Source organism: Echinops telfairi, unplaced genomic scaffold, assembly GCF_000313985.2.
Source record: "Echinops telfairi isolate 266 unplaced genomic scaffold, ASM31398v2 ScPeMD7_7;HRSCAF=31, whole genome shotgun sequence".
Classification (NCBI taxonomy): domain Eukaryota; kingdom Metazoa; phylum Chordata; class Mammalia; order Afrosoricida; family Tenrecidae; genus Echinops; species Echinops telfairi.
The window spans coordinates 20,847,289-20,860,229 of record NW_022103904.1 but is presented as its reverse complement, the minus strand read 5'-3'; the positions used below and the strand labels follow the sequence as shown (position 1 = coordinate 20,860,229).

At 53.2% G+C, this 12,941-nt stretch overlaps 2 protein-coding genes across 2 annotated transcripts in view; both read right to left on the bottom strand.

Moving 5' to 3' along the window:
- Positions 1-2,254: 2,254 nt before the first annotated feature.
- On the bottom strand, positions 2,255-5,782 carry LOC123521259 (hexokinase-4-like). The gene is made up of 3 exons (XM_045286351.1): positions 5,552-5,782; positions 5,135-5,368; positions 2,255-3,347 (listed from the first exon to the last, which is right to left on the bottom strand). Exons 1-3 carry the CDS (start codon positions 5,605-5,607, stop codon positions 3,203-3,205), a joined length of 435 nt encoding a protein of 144 aa, XP_045142286.1. The 5' UTR covers positions 5,608-5,782; the 3' UTR covers positions 2,255-3,202.
- Positions 5,783-5,827: 45 nt separating this feature from the next.
- Positions 5,828-12,941, bottom strand: part of LOC101638924 (hexokinase-4) — an 8,403-nt gene continuing 1,289 nt past the window's right edge. The window contains exons 3-8 of the mRNA XM_045286294.1: positions 11,820-11,974; positions 10,652-10,771; positions 10,076-10,171; positions 9,756-9,855; positions 7,154-7,327; positions 5,828-5,946 (exon numbers count right to left, since the gene is read on the bottom strand). Coding sequence (XP_045142229.1) covers positions 5,906-5,946; positions 7,154-7,327; positions 9,756-9,855; positions 10,076-10,171; positions 10,652-10,771; positions 11,820-11,974 — 686 coding nt within the window. The 3' untranslated portion in view covers positions 5,828-5,905. The remainder of the gene's footprint in view (positions 5,947-7,153; positions 7,328-9,755; positions 9,856-10,075; positions 10,172-10,651; positions 10,772-11,819; positions 11,975-12,941) is intronic.

Here is a 12,941-nt window from a genome sequence, read left to right as displayed (position 1 = left end):
TGGCAACAAATGTACAAATGTGCTTGACACGATGGATGTATGGATTGTGATAAGAGTTGTATGAGCCCCAAATAAAATGATTTTTAAAAATTATGTTTATATGTACAATAAAAAAATCAGCACAAAATCCCCATTTTCCATTTCTTGCTTCTGTCACCAGCTGCAGATATAGCACCTCTTTCACTGATGCTAACCACCCAGAGCGATGTCAGGCCTCGAAAGTTAATGGACACAGTCCTTTAGACTGCAGGTAATCCAGATGCCAACCACACACTTGAGGGTCCCCAGGATCCCTTGACTTCTGACCTGCTAGTGACAAGTTGAGGGTTTCCCACCATCTCTTCAGGATGCCAGTTCCATGCTCAAGGGTTCACAGACTTACGGGCTCCTGCTACACCCTTGGGTTTGGTAAGTTACTGGAGCAACCCACAAAAGTCCGTGGAAAGTGCTCTACTTACAATTACAGATATGCAATGAAGGAAAAAATCAAGACAGGAAGAAAGGACACATGCAGAGCAGGGTCTAGGAGGGCTCCTAAGGTAGACCTTCTCTGTCCTAAAGAAGGTGCATCGCCCTTCTGAGAGCAAACGTTTCATCCACTAGAATGCTCCTGGAGTTTCAGTGTTCAGAGCTTTTACTGGGGCCCCATGACCTAGGCATGACTGATTGAATTCTGACCCCATCCCCGAGGACAGGGTAGTCTTTCTAGCCTGGCCAGCACCCACCAAAAAGCTATCTCATTTGTGTCAAGCTTCAGGTGTGGTCTATAAATCTATAGATAACAAAGGCACCTCAATTACTTATAAATTCCAAAGAAGACTGAGTTCTTTTATAAAAAGCAATTCTTTACCCTTACCCATTCCTTGTCTAATCAATTGCCCATTCCTTGTCTAATCAAGGATAGCTACCCTACACCAAAATCAAACCGAAACTCACTGTCAGCAAGTCTATTCTGACTCACAGCCACCACGCAGGACAGAGTACTGTTGCCCAGCAGGGTTTCCGATGTTGTAATCTTTATGGAGACCGGACCTGTCAAACTTTCTCCTGTGGGGCCACTGGTGGGTTCCATCACCCATCTTTGTGGAGGCAGCCAAGGGTCTGCCTACTGTGCCAACAGGGCTCCTGTTCTTCACCCCACAGTGTGACTCTGCCCATGTGCAAAATGACACTAGGTTACCTAATCAATTTGGCTTGGCTAACTATAAATAGAAGGAGCCCTGGTTGCCAAGTGGGTTACACGTTGGACTGCTAACTGCAAGGTCAGCAGTTTGAAACTGCCTGCTGCTCTGTAGGACAAAGCTGAGGTTTTCTACTTCCAAAAGAGTACAGTCTTGGGAATCTAGAAGGACAGACTCCAGGGGGACATTAGTGGGGCTGTGAGGCGAGGCAGCAGGAGGGACAGTGTCTGGGGCAGTCCTGTCCCCAGTGCAGAGCAACATCCAGCCCTGTGCTCCTAGGACCTTGAGGAGTCAACACACTCACGGGCTTTGTCCTGTACGAGGCAAACTGTGGACTGTCCGGTGTCTCTTACCCCACCTCTCATGTCTGTTCCTGCTTCCAGTTGGTCACGGATCACACTTCTCAGGGTATAGCTAGTAGAAAGGGCAGTGAATTCCAGAACACAGCGAGGCCCATAGAAGTGGCCGTGAAGCCCTCTGTGATAATAAAAGCTTGGTGTCCATTTGGTTCGACCAGGATTTTCAGTGGGTTGGTAGTTAAGGCTTAGTAGTGCCCCATGATGAGACCTCCTGGAAGGTGTGGCCTGCTTCCAATATAAGTAGACCCTGTGTAAAAGCTTGCTTGCCTTTTGTTGGGTCCAGATCCTGGGTCTAACTTATTGACCTTCAGTTATTTGCATTTGAGCCATTGGCTTGCCATATTGCCTGCCGATCCTGGGAATGATCAGCGACCTGATAACCTTGGATTCATTTGCCTCTGCAGGAAGAAACTTGTCTTCCTGCCGATCTTGGATTCATCAGTTACAAAAGTCAGAAGCCTCCAGCCTAATATCTGACCCTCTGACTTGGAACTTGCCCACCCCTACAATTGTATGTGCCATATCCTTGAAATGAAACTCGATCTCTCTCTCTCTCCTTACACACACACACACACACACACACACACACACACACACACACACACACCATTGGTTTCACTGCTCTAGAGAACCTAGCCTAAGATCATATATTTTCATGTTTTCTTCCCCATGGTCTTTATGCACAAGAGCCAAAGAATGGTTGATAAAGCCATGTTTGAAATTTTAAAAATTTTAATTAAAAACCCCCCCAATAACAACAACACACGCAAAGTCACAGGTTGGACACAGAGAGGGCGATGTGGCACATGAGAGGTCTAGTGAGAAGAGAGTCTAGCTTCCCCTTGGGGAAGCTGAGTGGGCCAAGGCTTTAGTTTAGGATGTAAGGATTCCATTCCAAAGCTGCTCCCAGGCCTATGGATGGGTGAGTTGGTAGATGATTCCTCCCCTTATGTTGATACCACACCTAGGGAGCTGGCATCCTCCCTCAGGCATGGGTTTTAGGCACTTTCAGTGAGGGTCCGTTTCAGGACAGTAAATGAGGCCAAGCCTCTCAGGGATGGGAACAGGGGAAGAGGCGGGCCAATGATTCTAAGCCTCTTGTCGGTATCATGGCCTGGGAGCTTCCACAGTCCAGCGAGGCCTCCCTTATCATTGCTTTCTTGGGCCTCTTGAACCACACATGAGAACTACAGTGATGAGGAGCCCCTAGCCATAGTCTGCCTCCCTATGGAGGCTGAGTTCCCAGGGAGGCCAGACCTTAGCAGTGCCCAGAGCAGCAGCTTCTTTTCTTAGCAGGGGTCAAGGTGGACTGACAGCCTCCAGGAGGGAGGGGAAAAAAAGCAGCAGTCCTGAGTGAGTGACTCTGGTGTAGGTTGTGGGGTTCAAGCAAGGTGAGGGGCTCCAGGGACAGGGTGGGGATGTCTGTATTCCTGCTCATCCCAACACCCTCCCCCATGAGCTTTCAATTCAGTGGACTCATGGAAGAGGCTTGCCTGACTCCTCAGTGGCGCCTTCCCATCTTTCGGTGGGTGGCAGTGGGTATGGGAGGCTTCCAGGGTCCTTGCAAGGTGGGGAGTCTTGCCCAAGTGCAGGCTGGGAGCACCTGGGGTACCTGTGATGTAGGTCTGCAGCAGGGCCGACAGCCTCCTGGGACCTCTGATTTCACTGGCCTAGCATGCAGGCCTTCTTACAGGCCACGGCAGAGATGAGGGCTGCCCCCCGGCCGCTGCCCTCCTCAGACTGGATGAAGGTGATCTCACAGCTGGGCGTGAGCCTCCGCACACTGGCATGGAAGCGGTCCTTGAAGCTGAGGATGAAGGAATCAGACCTGGCCATTGCCTCCTCCCTTCCCTCCCAGCCCCCACCTCCCCACGCTCTAGCTGCCAGGGGTAAAGCTAGGGAATGGAGCCAGCCTTGGCCAGGGCCTTTCCCCTACAGCGGGGCCAGGGAGGAAGGTAAGGGGAAGAACAAGGGTTCCTGTGAGCTGCAAGGGAGCTTGGGAGGGCACCTGTTTTGGTTATCTAGTGCCACTATAACAGAAATACCACATTTTCTCACAGATTAGGAGGCTAGAAATAAGAATGACAGGGGAAGGCTGTCTCCATTTGCTCTGCAGGAAGGTGCTTGTTTCTTTGAACGTGTTCCCGGGCAAGCTTTATGGGGTGCAATTTCTCTTCACCATCTCCACTCTGCTTGCTTGGTATAGCTTAAAAGAGATTGATTCCCAATATCTGACACTCTTTTGCCCTCAATAACATGATAAGGACAACCCATTCTCAAATGGGATGCTAACCACAGGCATAGAGGTTAGGATTTAGACCACACATATTTTATGAACACAACTCAATTCATAACACTCCACCCCTTGCTTGCTTCCCCCCACCCCCATCATATACAACCAAATTCATCTCATTCATGAATGAGATGCTACGCTAACAGATACCAAAAAATGTCCAAGTAATTTTAGACTTGGATAATGGGCAGTTTTTAAGATCCCTAATAGTGAAAGCCTAGATTGTCTTGAAGGAGACTTGGTAGGATTATGGATGTCAACAATTATTCTGGTGATAGAGTAAATCTCTATTGTCCTAGAGAATACGTGTGGTCCCCGAAGCACAATGTTGCCAGAGAGGCGGACGTTAACTGTGCTTCTGGTGAGCTTTAGAGGCAGCGATGAGCGTGTGAATGGTGAAGGGGGAGACGAGATGCTGCTGGTGCAGGGGCCTACCACTTGTTGGACTCGTGCTCAGAGGCTTGGTGGAAGGTAGAACTTGTAAGCGGGGCACTTGGAGATCGGACTCAGCTGTGGAGAATGTTGCAGGGTGTCCCAGGTTTCTCCTTGGCCCTGAGCAGTCAAATGCTCCGTGAAAAGTGAAATAAAAAGGTATACACTGAGGAGCACATGATGGGATTTTCTGATGGGATTTTCAACACAGGTGTGGTTACATGATCTGTTGTTAGATCAAACCTCAGTGAGTCGGAGGCACTAGGGTTAGAAGCAAAGAACAGTCTGCTGTGGAGGTGATTCAGATGAGATTTCGCACTCCCAGTTGATTGAGAGCTTTTGGGAAGAGGTGATGGGTAGAAGGAGTTTTGCATATGGTAAAGATGCCCCCCATACATCTTAACCTCTCTGCCTGCGGTGATAATCTGATTTGAGAATGAGTTGGGGGTTATGTTCATGAGGCAGGAGTCGTGTAAAAATGTCTTGGATGACCTTTTACAAGAGATTTAAAACGGAAAGGCAGATCGCATGAAACAGAGATGAGGGACAAAAGAAGCCCAACCAAAATGGTTTCTTTAGAGGCAAGAACCTTCCAAAGTCCGACAAGGGAACGCCTTCCCCGAGAGCCGGCACGTTGAATTTACACTTCCTGGCCTCTGAAACCACGGGAACATGCATTTCTGGTTTTAAAACCCACGCATTTGTGGGATTTCTGTTATAACAGCACTAGATAACTAAGCTAGCTGTCACAGTTAGGCCACCCCCACCCCCAGGGGGCAGGGTCGCGAGTGACCCATGCGTGCGGGTGGGCTCCTGTCGGGAGGAGGGCCCAGGGGCCCGCTGGCCTTCCCCTGCGCGGCGGGACCCACCTGGGGTGCAGCTTGTACACGGAACCATCCACGCCCACGGTGATGCGCATGACGTCCTCGCTGCGGCTCTCGCGCATGCGGTTGATGACGCCCGCCAGCCCCGCCGAACACATCTGCGCAGCCCGCGTGGAAACGCTCTCGCAGGCCCTGCGCACGATGTCGCAGTCGGTGGCCGAGGCGCGCAGCCCCAGGGTGCTCAGGATGTTGTAGATCTGCTTGCGGTCGCCTGTGTCACTGCAGGGCCATGGGGGTGGGGTGGGGGTGAGGGTCAGCCTCCTAGGCCCTTGGGCCTGCGCTTTCCCCAGCCAGCAGGGTAGGGGGTGTCGGTCTGAGCCCCAGGGGCTGGGATTGAGCCAGCAGAACCCTGATGGGGTTTGCTTCCCGAGACCCTTAAAAAGTGGGGCGTCCCCTGCCTACCTTGCCTCTGCGCAAAGCAACCCCGGCTGGGGAGCCACAGACCATCCAAATGCCATCCCTGTAAGCCCCCAGATCGCCTCTCTAAAAGTGGGGAGGCAACAACAAAGCAGCCGGAGCCTCTGCGAGGATGGAAGAGTGAGTCTCTGGGGGCTGGGGTAGGGCGTCGCCTGGTCTCCAGAGACCCCCCACCCCTCTACCTGCTTGGGCCCTTGCCGCGGGCTCCGGGCCCCACTGCGCACCTCTCCACTTGCGAGACGAAGCGCGTCTCGAAGGCGCCTCGCGTGCGAAGCTGCTCGGATGCCTTGCCGTGGAAGAGCAGGTTCTCGTCCACAAGCTTCAACAAGACTAGCCGCACTAGCTCACCCATGTACTTGCCACCGATGAGCTTCTCGTATCTGGGTAGAGGAGGGGACCGGGTCATCCTGATCAGGCCCGTCGTCGGCGCCCGAGTGAGAGATTCAAGAAGCGGGTGGGGACAAGGCTGGAGGGGGTGAGCAGGACCCCACAGCTCGGTGAGATCTCCTGAGACCTCAGCTCAGAGTTGAGGGTCAGTAAATAAATAAACATAATTTTGAGATGCATTGACTACTACGGACCCAATAGAAGTGTATGAGCATAAAAGATGAAGCTAATACAACAATCAGGACATGCTTGGCATAGATGGGACTCCCAGGTACCCCATATAGCTTAGCACGTGAGTCAGGTTGGACTCATCGCCACGCTATGCAGTGCAGAAGGCAACACGACCCAGTGCTGCGTCGTCCTTGAAATCATAATTTTTGAGCCCATTGTTGCAGCCACCGTGTCAACCCATCTCCTTGCTGAGATGTCAAAAACAAAACAAAAACACCCTCAAAACTCACAGCCAAGTTTCAGAGATGGTAGCTCTTTACCAGAGTAGAAAGTCCCACCTTTCTCCTGCAGGTTTCCAACTCCTGACCATGCCGTTAGCAGGCCAACACTTAACCACTAAGCTATCAGGGTTCCTCGGATATCAGAACTATTTTCCTAAGCTCTGAGAGGACTAAATCCCAGCCTGTGGTCGCTGAACCCTTAGAATTCCATAAAATCCTGAGATTGACTCTATGACTGTGGGGGGACATTTAATTGGAAGAACTCTGGGTTATGCACAATTCCACTTTCAGCTAAGCATTGGACTGCTAACCACAAGGTTGGTGGTTCAAAACCAACAGCTGCTACACAGGAGCAAGACGCGGCTATTTGCTTCTGTAAAAATGTGTAGCCTCCGAAACCTTACCCAGGGTTGCCATGAGGCGAAACTGAAATGGCGGTGGGTTTTGTCATTGTCGTTGTTTTTGTGGGTGGGCTTCTCAAAGACTGACTCTGCTAGTGCCTGGAGGAAATCTGCTAAATCTGTTGGCAGAGGAGCAGCCCCACACTGCGTGGCTCGAGGGTGAGCAGTCTGGATAGCAAGCCAGCTTATCCAAGAAGTGTCAATTTACACTTTTCCCCAGGCTGTTATAAAACAAGTGCTTTCCCTGGCAGGATGCCACCTGCAGCTCCAAGCCACCCCGAGGCCCAGAGCACCTCCAGGCCCTGGGGCTGAGGGCTGGGGCAGGACTGGTCCTTACAGTTGCTGACCGGGGTTCATGGAGGTCTCGTCCACTACACGGTCGTACTCCAGCAGGAACTCATCCAGCTCGCCCGCGTCCCCGAAGGCACCCCACTCGGTGTTGACGCACATGCGGCCCTCGTTCCCCTCCACCAGCTCCACGTTCTGCATCTCCTCCATGTAGCAGGCATTGCAGCCTGTGCCTGCAGCAGGGAGCCGTGTCAGGGCCCCTGGCTGGGCCACCCCCGCTGGGCTGGGTGCCCAGGAACGGGGCAGGGGCAGCACACCTATGGGTGAGGACTGACCTTCCCCAGAACCCTGTGTCTACAAGGTGTACCCCACCAGCAGGTCTTGTTCCTGCCCAGCTCCCGCCACTCTGTCACTGTCCTGTTTGTGTCACAGGGCTCTCCCTGTGGTGCCTGGAGTAACGGGAGATGGCTGTCACTGGAGACCAGGGTCCATGGTGTGTGTGGGTAGGTCCCACTGCTCTGGGAGTGCGGCCTTTTCCCTAAGAGGGGCAAGTAATGCTGGCCCCGCCTGTTAGGAGGTCATGGGGAGAATTGAGGGGAGGAACCTGAGTGTGAGTTACAATAACTGTGGAGACAGTCTTGTTTGCTCTCCTTCTGGCACCACCCTTGTTTTGAACACTACCCCCTCCCCACCCACACACAAACACACGAACACGGGAATTTCTCTGTCCGAGTCTGTGCTTAGTTGCACCGCAAAGTAAGGAAGACACAGTGTGGGTCCTCAGGGAACTGTGGGAGGTGACTACAGGCAATACAGGACAGGCAAAGTAAACACATGGGTCCCTGGTTCAAAAATGAAGAATTTCCAAATGGTGGCAGTAGACCATTAAGTCAAACGTGAAGCCCTTCACAGCAAGGATCCAGTGGGACTATATAGATATCTGGGTCCGCTAATTCAAGTCCCTCCACCAGCCTGGCTAGCCACCTGAGCAAGTCAAAGGTCAGAAAGACTGTATCCAAAAGTTAAGCATTCTTGTTTGGGTGCCAGATGTGAACCACAGGCCACCATCCCCTTTGCCAACTGTGCTTGTGGAGGGTCTCCCTGGGGACGACAGAGAGCCTGACCTGGCAAGAGCTCACATGAAGGGTTTTGGGAGGCACGTCTCTGGTTGGAAGGACTGTGGGGGCACAGCCAGGGGCTCTCCTGGAGCAGCTAGCTGTTCAGATGTTGGTCTTAAAGACAGCTTCACCTCAAATGCAGAAGGAAGATAAAAAATGCAAGAACCAAGGGAGGAGAGAGAAAAGGAGGTCCTGTTAGGATCTAAATCATCTATTTATCATCAAACTTATGAAATCCAGAAGCAGTATAAGGCAGGAACCGGTCAGAAGGGACACTTGAATATGTCCCACCAAAATGAGCGATAGAAAAGTGTAAGACCACACCCTGTCAATGGCGGAAACCTTGTGAGATCTGGAGAAACCAGGTAATTTCATCAGGTTCCGGCTCTCACAGGTTTCTCTCTCTCTCTGTGTGTGTGTGTGTGTGTCTGTGTGTGTACAAGAAGAGAGAGGGCCTGCAAGCCAGCCCCGAGGCTGCTAACTGCGAAGACAGTGGCGTGAGTGCAGTGGGCTCCAGGGAAGAGAGATGTGGCAGCGTGCTTCCATGAAGATTACAGGCACCGGAACCCTGTGGGTCAGTTCTGCTCTCTCACTAGGGTTGCTATGAGTCAGAATGGGCTCAATGGGAATAGGTTATTATATTATTTACGCAGGTATAAATATTTATATGTGTATATATATGCTTCAAAACGTTCATGGAAAATGGAATTAAAAAATGGAATTTTCCATGTAGTTTTTGAAGCTACACACACATATACACATGTATATACCTACATCACACATATGTATAGATGTGAATTTCTGTGTGTAGGGGAGGGGAGTATAATTAGAGATAGAATCCGAAGATGACAGACACAGTCTGCTAAAGGTGGCTCTAAAGGACCCATGGGAGCAAAATCATTTCAACCCTGTCTGGGTACCCATGACGTCACATCCAGAAAACGTGGGCATGTCTGTTGCCAGCAGAGCCCCGGGCTTCCCAGGGGCCTGAGGACTTCTCCTCAGTGAGTGCTTATTCCTGCGACCTCAGGAAGGGCTGGGCAAAGTCACAGGTGGCCCTTGTCTCTGTTCCAGCAGGGAAAGGAGGCTGGCCATCATTGGGGGACAGTCTGTGGAGGAGAGTGTCACTCTGGACTACCCTCTTCCACTTGGGCACATTGGTGTGGCTATGTCGATTTAGCAGATAAACTATTAGTGTTTTACAAATTCTGATGCATGCAGTAGACAGGCTACTGACATGCCAGTCAGACACAGTGATTGCCTTGCTTCCCTACCAATAAATAACCTGCACTCACATGACACCCCCTCCCTGTCCCCTAGCTGTGCCTCAAGCCTTCCTGTGACCCAGTCCTTTTGGGGTTTATGTTCAGCACATAAGGCCCTGCTCTGCCGGTCAACACCATCTGAGTCTTTTGACACGCCCTGCAGGGCCTGGAGCAGGGTAAGGTGGAGGCGCTGGCCCTGAGGTGAGCAGCCTGTTAGAGACACACACACAGACATGCACAAATTTCTCCCTTGGAAGGGAGAAAGCAAGGATGCTTACCCACAATCATGCCGACCTCACACCGGTGGTCTTCATAGTAACAAGATATCATGGTGGCCACAGTGTCATTCACCATCGCGACCACATCCATCTCAAAGTCCTGCCAAGGAGCACAGAGGCAGCAGCGATGTAGTGGGGAGGCATCTCGGGCCTCCTCTCTGTCCTCCAGGCAGGCGGAGAAGGCTTGGACCTGACCTACAGGTGAGGAGCGAGGAAGGGAGGGAGAGACAGAGAGAGACAGAGAGATAGCGACAGAAACAGAAGTGCCTGGAGGGGGAAGGCCCAGGGCAGCTCAGCGGCAGGTGAAGATGCCATCTCACCCCTCTCCGTTTGATGGCGTCTCTCAGAAGCCCCACAATGTTGTTCCCTTCTGCTCCCGAGGCCTTGAAGCCCTTGGTCCAGTTGAGAAGGATGCCCTGTGGGAATAGGAGGGCCCTCAGAGGCCGCTGCTGGCCAGTGTGGTGGTCACGGGTGTAGGGCCTTTCATTCAGCACTCGTTTGGGGAAGGGAGTGAAGGGACAGGTAGCTACCTGGAACCACAGGGACATGCAGCTCCGAGTCCCAGTTGAGGAAATGAGGGTTTAGAGTAGTGACAATGGAGGAGCGTTTGGAGAGAATCCTCCATGAATACATTATATTTCTGCATTTCTAGGTTGCAACTCGTTTTAAAATCTTTCTATTTGAAGACATTTCTGGACAGTTGAGCTTCGAGACAGCATTCCAGAATAAAGATAAGGTCCAGGGTTGGCATGAACCGTGGCAAGGGGTTTGTTGGATGAAACGCGTGGCTGCTGAAGCCAGCCAGCATGATTGAATTTTGGCACTGCCACATCCCAGTAGGCAGGGTCCCCAAATGCTGGACCTCTTTGCCGACTCCCCCTTCCCCGTGGTCCTACCTTGTCGATGTCTTCATGCCTCACAGGGAAGGAGAAGGTGAAGCCCAAAGGCAGCTTCTTATGCTTCATCTGATGCTTGTCCAGGAAGTCGGATATGCACTCGGAGACGTAGTCAAAGAGCTGGAAGATGCAAACCCAGGTCGACTTCCAGGAGAGGCCCGCTCTTACCACCAAGGGTGTGCCAGCAGGCGACGACCCCACTGGGCTCAGTGCGGAGCGACAGGTCCCAGAAAGGCATTGACTCTGTGTCTGCCACTGAACGCCACGCCTGTCCGTGGCTCCTCTTTCCTGATGTCCAGTTTGTGGAGATTCAGGCCTTGGGCCCGATGCCACGGTCTTGGGTTGTCAGCCTTGCCCTTCCAACTGGACCCAGTGAGAAGCAGCCTCAGGCCGGACTGTGACTACCATTTCTGTGCCCAGGACCCAAGCTCTTTTGCTATCGCCAGGTCTCCCGGCTATCCCACCCTGGCCCGTGGAGAACCAGGCTCTCTCCGGTCTCTACCTGTGGTCCTATCCACAGAACTGGGCATTCACAGCAGCCTCTGCTTGGGGACCATGTCACGTGCTGGGTGCTGGAACCCAGGTGTGTGCCAGCCGTACTATGCCCACTTTGCTTCCCTTCTGGTCCCTGGACAGACAGTTCACCGGGAGTGCAGCGAGGACTGGAGTGCTGTGGGCCCTTTGCCTGTCTTGAAACGCTTCCCTCAGGAAGACTGGGTTCTGTGTGGTGCCTGGCAGGTGGCTAGGGCCTGCAGTGCCACCCTTCTACGCCCACCTTCCTCCAGAGCTCACTTAAAGACTCGTGCTGCTCTTCTGGCTCTGACGCTGTCAGCAGGCCTGGCTGCTTGGGCGGACTGCAACCGCAAGACCACGTGTGTCCGATCCCATTTCTAGTCACCACATGTTGGCTCTTTGGACAAATGGGACAGGGTTTTTACCCCATGGTAGTTGAGGCCACTACTCCCCTTCAACCTGCTAGCTCCTCCAACGCTGGCCAACCAGATGATGTCCTGGGAGCGAACGGGCCATGTCTAGTGCAGAATGTCGGAGGCCTCTCCTCAGCCTGCTTAGCTCCCTCTGAGGTGGGAGGGGGTGGGGGAAGGATTCTCCTCCCACCTCAGACAGGGGCTCCGACAGTGATGAACCCCCCGCTGAATCCCGAGCTCACCATCTCCGCCGTGCCCGTCATGGCATCCTCGGGGATGGAGTACATCTGGTGCTTGGTTTTGACGCTCCACTGCCCGGCCTCGCCTTCGCCCACCTTCACCAGCATCACCCTGAAGTTGGTGCCGCCCAGGTCCAGAGAGAGGAAGTCCCCGACTTCTACAGTCCAAGGAGAAGCTCATCAGTCTGCTGGGGTCCACCAACTCCCAAGGCCAAGGGGGAAAGTGGGCCCAGGAAGGGCTCAGGGGAGCCCAATGAGTCAGAAACCTGGCTTAAAGGAATATTCGTCAGCTCAGGGTCAGCTAGAGACTTGAGATGACCCAGACCAGTCTGAAGGCCAACATGAGGCTGGTCTTAGAGGCTGAACTGGCTCCACCTCATGTGACCAGGGGCAGTCAGCCTCTCATAAGTGAGATGATATGACAAAGGTCGGTTTTATTGACTATCACAGGAGGCCGAAAGCCTTGAAGGTCAGCCCTGGGGGCCAAGGGTGAGGACCTGCACAGGTCTGGGCCTAAGGTGTTGGGGCCTCATCACTTACTTCTGGAGAACCCGTGGTGCCCCTGCTAAGGGGATTGTCCTGCTGCAAGAGTGAGGGCCCCTCGGGCCACTGGACTCAGAGTGGGAGAGTGCCCACCAGAAGGAGGAGCTGGCCCTGTGCCCTGCGTCCCTTCACCTTAGCCCTCATCCCTGTCCCTCCACCCTGCCCCTGGGCACACACCATCAACCTCAGTCTCTCCATTCCTGTCCCTGTGCCGCATCTCCACACCGCTGTTCCTGTAGCCCATTCCTCCGCCCTTGTCCCTTCACCCTGTCCCCGTGCTCCATCTCCCTCTATCTGTACCCCACTCTTCTACTACTGACCCTGTGCCGCATCCTTGTCCCCCTTCTCCGCCCCCCCCCCCGACCCTGTGCTCTGGCCCTCACCCCATTTTTGTGCCCATCCTCCACCTTGCCTTGCACCCACCCCAGCCCCAGGACAATTGCTCAACCCCGACTCTCCCCTCCTGTTCCTGCACTCTCTGCACCCACTCCCCGAGCCCCTTCTCAGCGTCCTTGATCTGGGGCCCCATCCTTCCCTTGGTCCTTGGTCCTTGGGCTCCTTTCCCTCAACCTGTATCCCTCC